Raw genomic sequence first — 17157 nt, 5'->3', positions numbered from 1 at the left:
CACAACAGAAAGCAGAATTTGAGGTAGCAGAAAAGAAGATGCTGAGGTTCTTGCTTGGAGTGAACAGGTTGGATAGGATTTAAAAATAAGGTCATTAGAGGGACAGCCAAAGTTGGATGTTTTGGAGACAAGGTTCAAGAGAGCAGACTTCGATGGTTTGCACATATCCAGAGGCGAGAGAGTGAGTATGTTGGTCGAAGGGTGCTGAGGATGGAGCTGCCAGGCAAAAGAGCGAGAGGAAGACAAAAGAGTAGGTTGATCGATGTTGTGAGGGAAGACTTGAGGGCAGTTGGTGTTTGAGAGGAAGATGCAGGAGATAGGCTTAGATGGAAAAACATGACACGCTGTGACGACCCCTAACAGGACAAGCTTAACGGAAAAGAAGATAATATAGAAATTAACAAGAACATACCCGACTAACAGACGAATCCCTGGTGGCCATATTGTACCATCTGAAGGGTTGGTTCTGCTGTACACAGTATCTATAGATAGACATTTTTTGTCCACTTCCACAAACTTGTGGTGGTTTTTAACGGGTGTGTGTGTGTGTGTGGTGTGTGTGTGTGTCTGCATGTCTGCATCTGTGTCTGTGTGTGTTGCTTTCATGTATGTCCAGGATGAGTCAACCACAAATCGCAAGATCAATAAAGAAAACCAGGATTTTGACAACTCATGTGTGGAGTGTCTCACCCAGTCATGCCCTGAAAAACTAATGCAAGGTAATTCACTGACATTACAGTTAAAACTGAAGTTGAGGCTCCACAGCATTTTATTAGAATAATTAGTTTGTCATGTATTTTCCCTGTTTTTAATACTGACTTTGGTTTGAACTGTAGAATCAATGATGAATTGCTTGTCCTTCTGTGACTCTGAAATCTGTGTCAATACTGCTCTTGAAGTGGGGAAAATGTTGAAGAAGTGATTTCTTCCTGTTTACTTTGACTTTTGGTCTTGTTCTAGTATCCCACACTTGGAGAAGACCACCTCTCTACAACTTTCTGACAGCATGTGGAAAGGCATTGTTGTAGTAAATAATTTATCTTGAATTTTTTGACAAACAGACCTGCAGTACCTGTTTCCTGAGGCTCCAGCCTCTCATGTGACTGTGGTCACAGTGACTCAAAAGACCATGAATGATATGACCACATGGTGTTCTGCTGTGGAAGAAGAAAGAGATCACATGCTTGAGAAGGTAAGCTCCTGTAAAGTGCCGCAAAATATAAATCCTTGATTTTGGTTCTAAATACATTTAATGTTTGAAAATGTGGAACAGTGGGTGAGTGGTTCGCTCATCTGCCTCACAGTGTCTGAGGGCCCATGTGGAGTTTGCATGAACCCCCTTGCTTTCGGTTTTCTCCCAGTTTCCAAAAATATGTATGGTAAATTGATTGAACACTCTAAATTGTCCACAGGTGTGAATATAAGTGTGAATGGTTCTGTGCCCTGTGTTTGGCCAACTTACGCGTGTACACCCAATCTTGCCTGAAGTCAGCTGAAATCGATGCGTGCACACCCACAACTCTAGTGAGAACAAGTGATGGATGAATAGATGTTTCAAGCGCTGAGAACATGTGTGAAGACTAACAACATTGTTGAATTGTTTCACGTTTTTGTTTTATTATTGCAGATAAACACAACGAAATTGCACATGCCGCCCTTTACATAAAAACTACAACATTCAATCCGAGGGCATCATCAGCAACCATAGCAATATATACAGTAACATATATAACAAATCAGCATTTAAAAGTGCTTCATTAAAAATATGTATTGCAATACAATCATCATTATGTTCAGATAACAGCAGACAATAGAACGGCACATTTAAAAATAAAAAAACATTTTCCTGACCGATGTTCAAGTAACTTAGTCAGATGTTATCCCTACATGACATAATGTAATGGTGGAAGAGGACAGCCAATGACTATTTCTGCAGTTTTTACAACTCCCTTAAGTGCTTTTTTTGTCCACAACAGAGCAGCCTGCATTCCATGAGGTAATGCAGTATGTTAAAATCCTTTCAACAACAGAGCTGAAAAGGCTACCAGCTCTCTCTTACAGAGGTTTTTTCTTGTTAGAACCCTGAGGAACTAAATATGTTGCTAGGTCTTATGAACAATGGCTGTGGTATTTGTAGTCCAGTAGAAGGTGTCTGTAATTTTGTATCCGAAGAAATTTATAGCTGTGCATTATTTCCACACAGCGTTAATTAAAATAAGGGCTGGGTCAACTTTGTTTACAAAAGTCCAATATAAGTTCTTTGCTTTCTTTGTGTTTAAGATCAGGTTCTTTGCAGAGCACCTCAGAGACAGATATTGGACCTCAGCACAGTAGGCGTACTCATCTTCCCATGAGATGAGTGCCACCACAGTTGTCATTTGCAAACTTGAAGTGATTGGAGGGGTGGATGGGCGTTAAAACAGAGGTGTACAGACAGTCTAGAAGAAGGCTCAGTACACATCCTTGAGGGGAGCCGGTGCTGAGAGTGATAGGAGAAAGAGCGCTGAGGGCCAAATCTGACATAACAAAACTAACAATTCCAGACAAAACTCCCCCCACAACTTTTTGATAAAGTAAAACATGTTCACTTCAATGCAGGCCGATGGGGCCACAAGCCAGTGCAATATGTAAATGTAGAGGGTTGCATCAGGAAGTGCATCTGCCTTAAAACTTTGCCAAATAAATATGACCCTTCATCAGAATCAGCTTTAATGGCCAAGTGTGTAAAAACACACAAATAATTTTTCTCCGGCAGTCGGTGCTGCCATGGTACGACATGCAGAACAAGGAACAACATAGCAACAGGAGGAAAGTACAAGAGACAATTCTGTTTATAGGAACTATTCCTTATAAGATGTGCAAGATGTAAAATCTATATGCTGTAATGTCCGGCCTACAAGCCGCAACATTTGTCACACCCTTTCAACCCTGCGGTTTATTCGGTGATGCAGCTAATTTGTGCATTTTTTCTAACGTCCGCAACGGGGCACTCGAGTGGAAAAGATAAGAATGAGACCAGTGGAATACTTGTGCAGGGGAAGTGACTTTTATCGGCCCTATTTGTGCTATGGTATCGTTAGCGCTATACTAGCGTGTTGCTGGTGTGTTACCGCCGTGTCTTAGTGATATTTACTAGTAAGTTATATTTTAACCGGCTCTGTTAGCGTTAGCGTAACGAGATATTTCCAAAGAATGACGGTACACAGAAAGACTTTAAGGCTAGTTTCAATGTGGGTTTCAATGTGGGGACTTGCGGCTTTTACACAGGTGTGGCGTATGTTTGGACCAAATAGTATTTCCTTTACAAATGTACTCTGTGAGGCTTGTAACCACGTGCACTCTGTAGGCCAGGAATTACGGTAGATAAGTGTTAACAATATCAATTGTGCCAAGGGAGCAGTTTAAAGTGACGAATCGTGCGGTCTACAAAGTATTAAAATAACACAAAAAAAAAATTATATATATGTGTGTGTGTGTGTTGTGTGTGTGTGTGTGTGTGTGTGTGTGTGTGTGTGTGTGTGAGTGACCTAACATGGCACATGGCGGAAAAATAGTAGTTTCGCTGATCAAGAATTTAATGACTTCATTGCGAGAAGGAAAAAGTTTTTTTCCTTCGAATACCTGCTACTTTTGACTTTCATTGATCTGTAGCACTTTCCCGACGGAAGGAGCTGGAAGAGCTGGTGGCCACGATATTGAGGGTCCGAAAGGATCCTGCCTGCTGTGGACCTAGTTCGTGTTGCGTGCAAGTCCTCGATAGTGGGTAGCGTGGTGCTGACAATCCGTTCAGCGGTTTTGATTCTCTGTTGCATTCTGAGTTTGTCCTTTTTTGTGGCGGCCACAAACCAGACTGTCATAGCGGTACACAGTACTGATGGGATCACCGCTGTGTAGAACTGTCTCAGCAGCTCTTGTGACACGCCGTGCTTCCTCAGAAGCCGCAAGAAGTACATCCTTTGCTGGGCTTTTTTGAGGATGGAGTTTATGTTCGTCCCCAACTTCAGGTCCTCTGAGACTGTCATTCCCGAGAACTTGAAGGTCTCGATGGGTGACACAAGACAGTTGGACAGCGTCAGGAGTAGCGGTGGTGAAGGATGCCTCCTGAAGTCCACAATCATCACCACAGTCTTCAATGTTTAACGCCAGGTTATGTTGACCACACCAAAGCAATGGTCTCGCCACTTCCTGTCGATACGCAGACTCGTCGCGGTCTTTGAGGAGGCCGATGACTGTTGTGTCATCTGCAAACTTCAGAGGTTTGACAGTCGGAGGCCACGAGGTGCAGTCTTTCGTGTAGCGCGAGAAGAGCAGAGGGGAGCGGACACAAACTTGGGGTGACTTGGCGCTGATAGTGCGCCTGGATGAATTGGTGTCCCCCAGCCTCACCTGCTGTGTCCTGCCTGTCAGGAAGTTGTCGATTCACTGGGCGATGGCAGGCGAGACGCTGAGCTGGAGAAGTTTGGAGGAGAGGAGTTAAGGGATGATTGTGTTCACCGCAGATCTGAAGTCCACGAACAGGATCCTCGCATAGGTACCCTCCCTGTCAAGATATTCAAGGATGAAGTGCAGACCCATGTTGACGGCATCATCCACAGATCTGTTAGCTCGATAGGCAAACTGCAGTGGGTCCAGTTGGGGACCTGTGACGCTCTTGAGGTGGTCCGGCACAAAGCATTCAAAGGACTTCATGACCATAGATGTTAAGGCAACAGGCCTGTAGTCATTAAGACCTGAGACTTGCTTTTTTTGGGGACCGATATATTTGTAGAGTGTTTGAAGCAGGTTGATACTTTGCTTATGGCCCCGTCACACCAGCGTCATATAGTGTTTGAGGAAATGTTGGTAGTCGCCCATGGTCGCCGGGATAGCTCCAGAGTAGTGTTGTTTCCACGCCAGTGAACATCAATGATCGCTGGGAATCGGCGGAGAACGCCGGTCCGGAAAAAATGTTTTGAACATGCACAAAAGTTCTCACCGAGACCAGCGTTCATCAATGTTTAATTTTAAACGCTGCAGAACGTTCAAGAACATCCGTGGAACGTTTTACTAAGGTTCGCCGAGCGTTGCACGCGTTTGCCTATCGTTAGTCAGTTGTAACACTAGCTTTACTTGGTTGTTACTTAATCATTTGCTTTGCAGTGAACGATTCACTGGCAACCTGTCAACGCCCACTGAACAATCCCCTAGCGCACACAGCGTGTAACCAAAGTGAAACGAACGTCGTTTGGTGTCCATTGAGCGTCATTCGAGCGTTTCCCGAACTTCCATGCATATGGGTATATAAACCAATGCTTTGTAAAAGCAAGGTCCATTTAATATTAAGCTACAGTAGAGAGCACCTACTATGGAAGATCCAGAAAACAGCACTTCGTTTTCGCGGAAAAACTCCACCAGACTATCCTCAACAGCCCGGTCCAGGATCCTGCAATCCTTTCTCTGCTTCTTTTGTCTCTTTTGTCTCTTTGTCGGACCGTCCTCACTGGGGTTTGCAAGGTGTTTAGGGTCCCCAGGGGGTGTCACATGGTGCGTGACTTCGCGGACGTGCTCTTCCTCCTGCTGTTGTTTTTCCTCCAAACACATTGCTCGTGATGAAAGAGGCTTAGCTTTCTTACTAGTCTGCGCCCTAACTTTTTTTCTTCTCGGCGGCATGATGCTCACTGTTCTAACTCACGACAACAACTGAAGTGACTGTGAACTTTCCAACGTTTTAGTGCCGGTTCCACTGTAAAAATTACACACTAGCAAAACGCTTTTCTGTCGTTATTCACCCATTGGTCACACGCTCAACACACTTGTCTTACGTTGACAAATCGCTCGTCGCGCCCCAATGACGCGTTTGCACACGCTAATGGTTTTTTTTTGTCATCCGCGTTTGAGAACGCTGAAAAATAGAACGATTGAAATGTTCAGAGGACGTAGACCAGAACGTCATGGTGTGACGGAGCCTTTACAGAGACCTGTTGAAGATCTTTGTGAAGACAGGAGCAAGTTTGTCTGCACAGACTTTGAGGCAGGATGGGGACACAAGGTTTGGGCGTGGCGCTTTGTTGATCTTTTGTTGTTTGAAAATCCGTCTGTCGCTTTAAATGGTGGAGCGGACAGTGGTGTGGCTTTGGTATGTGCATGGTGTAGAAGTGTCCATTTCAAATCTGCAGTAAAAGCTATTTAGGTCGTCAGCTAAACCACTCTTGTTTTCTACTGGGGGAAAACGTCGCTTGTAGTTAGTGAGCGATTGTAATCAGAGTCATTGGTGCAGAGATATTTTCCAGTTTACCTGCATAGTCCCTATTTCCAATGTTAATTTCTTTAGTTAGCTGGTTTCTAAAGCAAAGCAAAGCAAATTTATTTGTATAGCGCATTTCATACACGAGGTAAACAAAGAGATAAAACATTTAAAACGGGATAAAAACAATAAAAATGACAAACAAAATATTAAAAAAAGACGGTTAAAACCGCATACAGTGCAAGTAATATGATTAAAAAGTGGATATATTCTAAAAAGCATGATAAAAAAAGAAGCGCTTTCAACCTGGATTTCAAAACATTTACACTTGGGGCTGACCTCATCACTGTTCTTCTAAAGCTGACTGGAAGTCAGTGCAAGGGCTTTAGGATTGGAGTTATATGAGCGCTTTGATTTGGTCAGAACACGAGCTGCAGCGTTATGAATTAGCTGCAGCTGTTTGTCTGTCTTCTTTTCTTTTTTTTTTTTTGGGGGGGGGGGAGTCCAGTCAGAAGACCATTACAGTAGTCAAGTCTACTTGAGATAAAAGCATGGATGAGCTTTTTCTGGTCTGCTTGACACATACAAGACTTCACTTTGGATATGTTCTTCAGATGGTAGAAGTCAGTTTTTGTGATTGATTTGACATAATTTTTGAAAGTCGGGTTGAATCAATCGGAACACCAAGGTTTCGGACTTGGTCTTTGGTTTTTAAAGCTAGAGAGTCCAGGTGTTTACTAACAGCAAAAAATTGTCTCAGTTTTGTTGAGATTTAGTTGAAGAAAATTTTGGCTCATCCAGTTATTTATCTGTTTTAGACAGTGGCACAATACCTAAATTGAACTATAGTCATCTGTAGACACTGCTAAATATAACTGTGTGTCATCTGCATAGCTATGGTTGTCAACATTAAAGTTTTGAAGAATTTGACCCAAGGTTAGCATATACAGGCTGAACAGGAGAGGTCCAAGAACTGACCCTTGATGACCCCATAGGTCATTGCCATTCGCTGAGACCGAGCACCTCCAATGGTCACAAAGTAGCTCATTTCCTCCAGGTAGGACCTAAACCATTTAAGCACAGTTCCATTTAGTCCTACCCACATTTCCAACCTGTTTAGCAGTATATTGTGATCAACCGTATCAAAAGCTGCGCTGAGATCCAACAAGACCAAAATTGACACCTTTCCACAGTCAGTAGTCAACCTTATATCATTTAGCACTTTGATAAGAGGAGATTCTGTACTGTGATGAGTTCGGAAACCTGATTGAAATTTGTCAAAAAGTCAATTTAAATTCAAGAAATTGCAGAGTTGATTAAAAATAACTTTTTCAAGAATCTTGTCTATGAACGGGAGATTTGAGATGGAGTCTATAGCTTGCTAACATGGAATCGTCCAGTGCTCCGTTTTTTACAAGAAGCTTAACAGCAACTACTTCAAAGCTTTGGGAAACTCGCCCGACTGAAGTGAGCAATTGATTATTTGCTGCAAATCAGGTAGTACTGACTTCACAATAGTTTTGAAAAAGTCAGATGGTATTGAATCGAGATAGAACGTTGATGGTTTCAACTGCTGAACAGTTTTCGCTACAGTTTTTTGGTCAACTGTATCAAATTCTGACAAGTTAATAGTTTTCTCTGGGTGGTTTCATATGTGAGATCATTCTATCTTTTTGCTGATATGTGCTGACATTTGACCTGATGGATTGTATTTTTTAACTACAATAACAGGCAAACTCATTGCATTTGTCAGCTGTTACGAGTTCTGGCTCTATCTGATTTGAGAGGGTTGTAAGCTTGTCAACCACAGCAAATAGAGTATTGTTGAGGTTCTTACTGATGATTTCAGAAAAGTGTTGCTGTCTCGCTCTAACTAACTCTTGGTTAAAATTACAAAGACACTGTCTGTAGAGGTCATAGTCGATTTGGACTTTAGTTTTTATCCGATTGCGTTCTGTTCTAGTGCAATTGTAGAGGGCCCTGTCCCCACTACAATATGCAATCTCTTTAGCCTGATGGAGATGTCTAAGGCTGGCTGAAAACCACGGCTTGTTGTTACTGAATGTGCAAAAAGTTTTTGTTGGTACACACACAGAAACTGACTCACGCGGTAACAATATCCATGAATTCATCTAGGCTTCGTGCCGAATTTTCAAAGACGCTCCAGTCTGTGCAGTCAAAGCAGCTTTGAAGTTCTAACTTTGCCTCGTTGGTCTACTTTTTAACTGATTTTAGGAAAGGTTTCGCACATTTAAGTCCTTGCCTGTATGTAGGTCTTAAGTACAGCAACGAGTGATCAGAGGAGCCAATGGGTGCACGGGGGATTCCACGATATGCGTTTTTGATGGATGTAAAACAAAGGTCTTGGGTGTTATTTGCCCTCGTTGGATATTTCACGTTCTGCTTATATTTATGGAGTTCATTTAGCTGTGTTAAAATCTAATAATGAGCTTTTGGTTGTTGTTTTTGTGCACACCGGTAATTTAGTTTTGCTCTAGCCATTTCTCATTTTTTAAAAGCGCTTCTCTTTATTACAATATTCGAACATCTTCAAAATTAAAAAAAAGACATATCAAAAGAATTTATATTCATTAATGTTCAAAACCTACCATCCAACACCAACAGGTCATATCTAATTTCAAAATGTTGTTCACCATGCACCTGCTCCGACGGTGCTTTGAGGTGACTGAAAACACCAACCTCAACCTTCGTGAGTTCTGGAAGGACCACTATAATATCAGGTTTATTGATATAGCCTGGCAGGGTGTGTCAACACGGACTTTGACCTCTGTGTGGAAGAATCTGTGGCCTGAGGCAGTGTCTGCAATGCACAAAGGATTTGATGCCAAACCTGATGTGCCAGAGGAGATTTTGTCACTGGGAAAGTCCATGGGCCTTGAGGTGGATGAAAGTGACTTCAACAAACTCATCAAGGAACACTCCAAGGAGCTGATGACTGAGGAATTATAGGAGCGACAGATGCAGCAGCATAAGGATGTGTGGAGTGAGGGTTCTGTTGAAGAGACAGTGGAGGAGGTTATCTCTACTACTGAGGTTAAGGAAATGTTGACAATGTGGCAGAAAGTTTTGGACTTTGCTATGACAAAACATCCCGAAAAAGTTCCAACTGGTCGTGCTTTGACGCTATGTAATACACGTGTCTTACACATTTCATAAGTTTTCTCAAAAAGAGGCAGAAACAAACCTCCTTGGACAGATATTTTTTGAAGCGCCCATCTGTTGACACAAAATAATGCGTTGCAAAAAAAGTCCTAAATATTATTTTGTTTTTAAACAATATTTATTTAAAAATACACTTAGAGGTGGTGGCCGCTAATTAATTTAGTGTTCCAATGCAACCTCGAGCTGCTCTTTCTGTGATGTTCTGGCTCGCAATCCACTTCCCGTTGGAGTGCCCAAACAAATATCTCTGGATATTGACTCAAATGGCGTCTGCATGTCTTTGAAGTCTGGCATTACCTTCCCATGGGAACGTGAGTGATGTTCACTGGGGTGCAGGGTGTCATCCTCCTGCTGCCTGTTCAATACATACTCCCCCTTTGTCGAGGTGATGAGGCTCGATGGCGGATTTAGGCAATGCCTCGGAGAAAGATGACACGGGTTCGGGACCACACAACAATGCAGTTACAAAGTGTAGCCTTAGTGCATATCACCCTCATGTGGCCAAAACAGTCATACATGGCAACATCTTACCTGGAGTTACCATGTGTGTACACCTAGGTGTCAATGACAGGATTGAGGTGTGTGGAGGAAGGTGTATATGACCCTGTGTGTTGGGATGGCTGTGAGACCAGTAATTCGTGGCAGGGCAAAGTTAGGCTTCGGGTAAACATTGACTACGTGTAGAGCTGGAAAGGGCTATGGAGAAATTGCCAAGCAGCTTGGTGATATGAGGTTCACGGTTGTAGCAATCATGAGAAAATGGAAGAAGCGAAACATGACAGTCAATCTCAATTAGAGGGGAGCCCCCTGCAAGATATCATCTCGTGGGGTCTTAATGATCCTTAGAAAGGTGAGGAATCAGCCCAGGACTACACGACAGGACTTGGTCAATGCCCCAACAATTGCTGGGACAACCGTTTCCAAGGTGACTGTTGGTAATACACTAAGACGTCATGGTTTGAAATCATGCATTGCATGGAAGGTTCCCCTGCTTAAACCACCACATGTCATTGCCCGTCTTAAGTTTGCCAATGACTATTTGGATGATGCAGAGGAGTCAAGGCAGAAAGGTTTGTAGTCAGATGAGACCAAAATGGAGTGTTTTGGTAATAATTCCACAAATCGTGTTTGGAGGAAGATGAAAGATGAGTTCCATTCCAAGAACACCATCCCTACTGTGAAGCGTGGGGGTTTGTAGCATCATGCTTTGGGGGTGTTTTTCTGCACATGGGAGAAGACGACTGTATTTTATGAAGGAGAGCATGACCGCGGCCATGTATTGTAAGATTTTGGGGAACAACCTCTTTCTCTCAGTCAGAGCATTGAAGATAGGTCGTGGCTGGGTCTTTCAACAGAACAATGACCCGAAGGAAAACCAAGGTGTTGCTCCGTAAGAAGCATATCAAGGTTCTGGCGTTCCCTAGCCAGTCTCCAGACCTAAACCCAATAGAAAATCTTTGGAGGGAGCTGAAACTCCGTGTTTCTCAGCGACAGCCCAGAAACCTGTCTGATCGAGAGAAGATCTGTGTGGAGGAGTGGGCCAAAATCCCTCCTGTAGTGTGTGCAAACCTGCCGAACAACTACAGGAAACGTTTAACCTCTGTAATTGCAAACAAAGGCTACTGTACCAAATATTAACATTGGTTTTCTCAGGTGTTGAAATACTTATTTGCAGCTGTATCATACAAATAAATCATGAAAAAAATCATACATTGTGATTTCTGGATTTTTCTTTTTAAATTATCTCTCTCATACTGGAATTGCACCTACGATGAAAATTTCAGACCCCTCCATGATTTCTAAGTGGGAGTGCTTGTAATATAGCAGGGTGTTTCAATACTTGTTTTCTTCCGCTACATCTCGGATGAACAGTTTGTGACATGGAAAATGGATGTCTTTTTTGAGGGTGCACAAGTGCAAATTTAGCACCAGATAGAGATCAGGATTATCATCACGATAGGTGACAACCGCGGTCGTAATGACTCAAACTTAAGTGTCCTGCTGCCAGATGCTATCATTAATTATGTCTTTGAGGTGATAGGTGTTGCATGAGTTGAAAACTGGAAGAGTAACAAGGAAGGCTATTCCTTGGAACTCGGGATTGACATACAAGACAGTGGAACTTTCGAGAGAAAGCCAGGTGTGCTCGGACAGGGCTAATGTGGCTTGCTTGAGCTTTAGAAAGAATGCTTTTGAGTCAGCTCAGGGAATTTTACCCATTGCTCAGCTGTCTATGGAATGCAGCCCTATTGGCACAAACCAGTGCAATCTGTAGGCCGGTCCCAAGCCCGGATAAATGCAGATGGTTGCGTCAGGATGGGCATCCGGCGTAAAAACTGTGCCAAACAAATATGAGCGTTCATCTAAAGAATCCCATAACGGATCGGTCGTGGCCCGAGTTAACAACGCCCGCCCCCGCCACTGCTAACCTGCAGGGCGTCAGTCGAAATTCAGCTACTGTGGGTCAAAGACAAAGAAGAGGAGCAAACCAGATCCGTCGTTAGAAGAAAAAGAGGAATGCACAGAGCCTACAACTTAGTGTAGAGACTTTGAATGTTGGGACTACGACAGGAAAAGTTCAGGAGTTGGTTGACATGATGATTAGGAGAAAGGTTGGTATACTGTGCATCTAAGAGAGCAGGTGATACTGTGCATCCAAGAGAGCAGGTGGAAAGGTAGTAAGGCTAGAAGTTTAGGAGCAGGGTTTAAACTATTCTACCACGGAGTAGATGGGAAGAGAAATGGAGTCGGGGTTATTTTAAAGGAAGAGCTGACTAAGAATGTCTTGGAGGTGAAAAGAGTATCAGATCGAGTGATGAGACTAAAATTTGAAATTGAGGGTGTTATGTATAATGTGGTTAGCGCCTATGCCCCACAGGTAGGATGTGACCTAGAGTTGAACGAGAAATTCTGGAAGGAACTAGATGAAATAGTTCTGAGCATCCCAGACAGCGAGAGAGTTGTGATTGGTGCAGATTGTAATGGACATATTGGTAAAGGAAACAGGGGCGATGAAGAGGTGATATGTAAGTACGGCATCCAGGAAAGGAACTTTGAGGGACAGATGGTGGTGGACTTTGCAAAAAAGGAATGGAGATGGCTGTAGTGAACACTTATTTCCAGAAGAGGGAGGAACCTATAGTGACCTACAAGTGCGGAGGGAGAAGCACGCAGGTGGATTATATTTGGTGCAGACGATGTAATCTGAAGGAGATTACTGACTGTAAAGTAGTGGTAGGGGAGAGTGTAGCTCGACAGCATAGGACGGTGGTGTGTAGGATGACTGGTGGTGGGTAGGAAGATTAAGAAGAGAAAGGTAGAGCAGAGAACCATGTGGTGAAAGCTTAGAAAAGAAGAATGTTGTGTGGCCTTTTGGAAAGAGGTGAGACAGGCCCTCGATGGACAGGAGAAGCTCCCGGAAGACTGGACTACTCCAGTCAAGGTGATCAGATAGACAGGCAGGAGAGTACTTGGTGTGTCTTCTGATAGGAAAGGGGAGAAGGAGACTTGTTGATGGAACCCCAGAATGCAGGAAGTTGTACAAGTAAAGAGATTCACGAAGAAGAAGTGGGACACTGAGAGGAGTGAGGACGAGAAAGGAGTACATGGAGATGCGACGGAAGGCAAAGGTAGAGATGGCAAAAGCTAAACAAGAGGCATATGAAGACATGTACACCAGGTTGGACACGAAAGAAGGAGAAAAGGATCTCTACAGGTTGGCCAGACAGAGGGATAGAGATGGGAAGGATGTGCAGCAGGTCAGGGTGATTAAGGATATAGATGGAAATGTGTTGACTGGTGCCAGTAGTCTACTAAATAGATGGAAAGAATACTTTGAGAAGTTGATGAATGAAGAAAATGAGAGAGAAGGAAGAGTTACAAAGAGGCAAGTGTGAAGGACCTGGAAGTGGCAATGATTAGTCATGGGGAAGTCAGAAAGGCACTACAAAGGATGAAAAATGGAAAGGCAGTTGGTCCTGATGACATACCGGTGGAGGTATGGAAGCAATTTGGAGAGATAGCTGTGGAGCTTTTGACCAACTTAGTCGACATAATACTAGCAGGCGAAAAGATCACTGAAGAATGGAGGAAAAGTGTTCTTGTTCCCATTTTTAGAACAAAGGCGATGTTCAGAGCTGTGGGAATTATCGAGGAATAAAGTTGATGAGCCACACAAGGACGTTATAGGAAAGAGTAGTGGAGGCTAGACTCAGGACAGAAGTAAGTATCTGCAAGCAACAGTATGGTTTCATGCCTGGAAAGAGTATCACAGATTGAGGATTCCAGTGGAAAAGTACAGAGGTCAGAAGGAGCTACATTGTGTCTTTGTGGATCTAGAGAAGGCCTATGACAGAGTACCAAGAGAGGAACTGCGGTACTGCATGCGTAAGTCTGGTGTGGCAGAGAAGTATGTTAACATAGTACAGGACATGTATGATGGCAGCAGAACAGTGGTGAGGTGTGCCTTAGGTGTGACAGAAGAATTTAAGTTGGAGGTGGGACTGCATCAGGGATCAGCTCTGAACCCTTCCTGTTTGCAGTGGTAATGGATAGGCTGACAGATGAGATTAGACTGGAATCCCCTTGGACCATGATGTTCGCAGATGATGTTGTGATATGCAGTGAAAGCAGGGAGCATGCAGAGGAACAATTAGAAAGATGGAGACATGCACTGGAAAGGAGAGGAATGAAGATTAGCCGAAGTAAAAGAGAAAATAAACCCAACAATTTGAAATAATATTATTATTACATATATTTTGGATATTAATTGAAAAAAAATGAAAATAAAAACCTTTTTTTTAATCCAAGCGAAATCTGGATATGTGTCAGCTTTCACAGCCAAACCTGGACGAAAAATCCTTGATCCCGCCCCGATGTTGCTGGTGCTTAGCATTACAGACCATTCGTTCTAGCTAAGCCAAGATCCCGACATGTTGTGCAACAAAACTGAAAAAATACACCCAAATTTCTCCTTCTTAACCTCCTGTGGGGTCTGAGAGTCTTGAGTGTTATTTTCCCTCGTCTGGCATTTTACGTGCTGCTTATATTTAGGGAGTTTGTGGTTAAGTTTAGCTGTGAAAAAACACCCCTTAGGATAATAAGTGGTGAATATGGTTATATGTGTTTTTTCTCAATTTCGTTTACCTCCCCGACAAGCGTTAGCAGTGTTGCATTCATACTAGCTTGGGGTGAAATGTAAACACCTACATGAATGAAAGAGGTGAATTCACACAGCAAGTGAAATGGCTTACAGTTCAAGAACAATGACTCCAAAAGCGGGGTGCAGTGTGCTGAGCTGTGTTACGTCTATGCACCATTTTTCATTGATATAAATACATATTCCACAGCCATTCGATTTCCATGCTTGCTGCGCCATACAGTCCCCCCGATAGAGGTTAAAGATGGGTAGCATAATGGTGCCGTCGGGGATGCGTCCACCAAGTCAACTGTACATGAAGCACAGAGTCTTTCCAGGTCTTGATCTGAAGGTGAAGTTCATCCATTTTGTTGGCTTTGGAGCGTAGATTCGCAAGATGAATCAACGGAAGCGCCAGTCGGTCTCCCTTCTTTCGCTGTTGAACTTGTGTACTGGCTCACGAGTCTCTGCGCTGCCTTCGAAGCGAAGCTTTGGAGAGAGCCCCGACGAGTAACTCCGGAAAAAGATTCAGCGAATTGGCGAGAGTTGTCCCAAAAAAGTCCAAAGAAGACTCTCATGGTGAGCAAGTCATTTCTTGTGTACTTGAGTCCCGAGATGACCAAGAAATAGACAAACGTAAACAGTTTCAGGGCGCACATACCGGAGGCGGCCACCCTGGTAAGCGCCACCTTGTATATCATATCTTGTTCCCTGACTTTTATTTTTCTCAGAACGTATTAGTGGTCAACTCCACTTCAGGCATGTCGAGACATGTTCAGTCATGAACTGTCACAGGGATGTTTATTCATATCACAGAATGTTAATACAGAACAAACCTATGTCTCTACAGTTTGTCCTTTAGGACTGTGTTCGTCACATTGCCAATCCATAAGATGACTGGAGGCTTCTTGGCATGCCATGTTGAGCACAGAAAACTCGAGTAAACATCTACTAGGAGTGATTATCTGGGGTCAGGACATCCAGGTGGGTTAGAGACATGGATGACAATTTTGAGTGGTCCATGTACATGGATGCACTGTACAAGAAGGGGAAGAGAAGGATGTTCTACTTGGTTCTCTGATTTCTTCAGGGAGATGCTGTTCTATGTGGTGGTCTGCTGGGATTGCATCATCATTGAAAGGGAAACCATGAGGCTAGACATAGGTTAAAGCCTTGACTGTCTTGATCCCATGGTGGAGAGGCAGATGCAGGTCAAGCTAGAGGTCTTCATGGATAATGCCTCCCACCCTCTTCATCTTACCCTACTGACTACAATCAATCAATCAATCAATAAATAAATAAATAAATCAAAAGCCTTTAATGCTGTGCATACAACGAAATGATGAGTGCTTCTCCACAAGGTGCATGCATGAATAAAATAGAATAAAAATAGAAGAACATCTTGTAAACAACATAAAATACTTACATCAAGGGACAGTTATTGTTAAAATAAATAAATTAATTAATTGATTAAATGCACAGTGTATTTTTCAGTCTCATGATCCCTGTACAGGCTTTGGGAGATTATGCAAACCAAGGAAAGCAAACAAAAGTACAGTTGCACAATATTACATTACAGTTCTGTTATGTTCAGTGGTTTTGAGTTCAAGGAGTTGATTGCTCTGGGCAAAAAGCTTTCTTTGAATCTGGTTGTCCGAGTTTTGTGGGACTTATATCGCCTGCTAAAGGGCAGCAGGTTAAATAGGAGGTGACCAGGATGTGAAGAGTCCTTTACAATATTAGTGGCTCTGCTGTGATAGTGGGAGTTGGCAATGTCCTCTAGGGAGGGTAGAGAGCAGCCAGTGATTTTCTGGGCACTGTTGATCACTCTTTGCAGACCTTTCCTGTCCGCTGCTGTACATCCAGCATACCACACTGTAATGCAGTATATGAGAACGCTCTCCACGGTGGTTCTGTAGAAAGCCTGCAACAGCTTAGCTTCCAAGTTATTCTTCCTGAATACTCTCAGGAAGTGGAGTCGCGGCTGGGCCTTTTTCACCACCGCAACGGTGTTTACAGTCCAGGTGAGTTTGTCTGTGATGTAGACTCCCAGAAATCTGAAGGTGTGGACCCTCTCCACACACTCCCGATTGATGAACAGTGGGACCGGTTGACGCCGCACTTCCGGAAGTCCAGGAGGATTTCCTTCGTCTCTTTAACTCATCTGGGGGCAGTACCGTGTGACCGGGTCACATTTATTTACATCTGTCATTTGGACTCAGTGGTTTGTCTCTTCCAAAGTTAAGGTGTCTTTATAGGGTGAACTGTTTTATTGATGTGTATCTGCACATATGTATTTTGGGCAATTGTTTATTTTAATGTAATTAATGAAACTGTAAGATGCCAGAGTTTACCCAATAGTAAAGCAGCCCGTCTTGTCTGCCTGTCTGTCTGTCTATCTAATCTTCACGAGGCCATTTAACAGCCAAACGTCACATGCTCTACCAAAATCCACAGCTAAACTATACCCTCTGTAGTTTATAGATGGAGCAAAAGAGATCTGCATTATTCTGCAAAGAGAGGGATTCTGGGCCGACTTCATAGATCCTTCTTCAGGCCTGGCGGTAAGACCCTTATGTCAACTGAAACATTTTGGCCTTTGGGTATTTCAGAG

General features: G+C 43.2%; 1 protein-coding gene across 4 annotated transcripts in view; it reads left to right on the top strand.

The window, feature by feature from the left end:
* The window catches only part of LOC133512217 (cobalamin trafficking protein CblD-like), a 66059-nt gene that overhangs the window by 39842 nt on the left and 9060 nt on the right, over positions 1-17157 (top strand). For all 4 annotated transcript variants that reach the window (XM_061841629.1, XM_061841627.1, XM_061841625.1 and 1 more), the window contains 3 exons: positions 617-719; positions 1062-1192; positions 17021-17107. In XM_061841629.1, the coding sequence (XP_061697613.1) occupies positions 617-719; positions 1062-1192; positions 17021-17107 (321 nt within the window). The remainder of the gene's footprint in view (positions 1-616; positions 720-1061; positions 1193-17020; positions 17108-17157) is intronic.

This window comes from Syngnathoides biaculeatus, chromosome 14 (assembly GCF_019802595.1).
Source record: "Syngnathoides biaculeatus isolate LvHL_M chromosome 14, ASM1980259v1, whole genome shotgun sequence".
NCBI classification, from domain to species: domain Eukaryota; kingdom Metazoa; phylum Chordata; class Actinopteri; order Syngnathiformes; family Syngnathidae; genus Syngnathoides; species Syngnathoides biaculeatus.
Note: the sequence above shows the minus strand (reverse complement) of the source record. Positions and strands in the feature narration are given on the sequence as shown.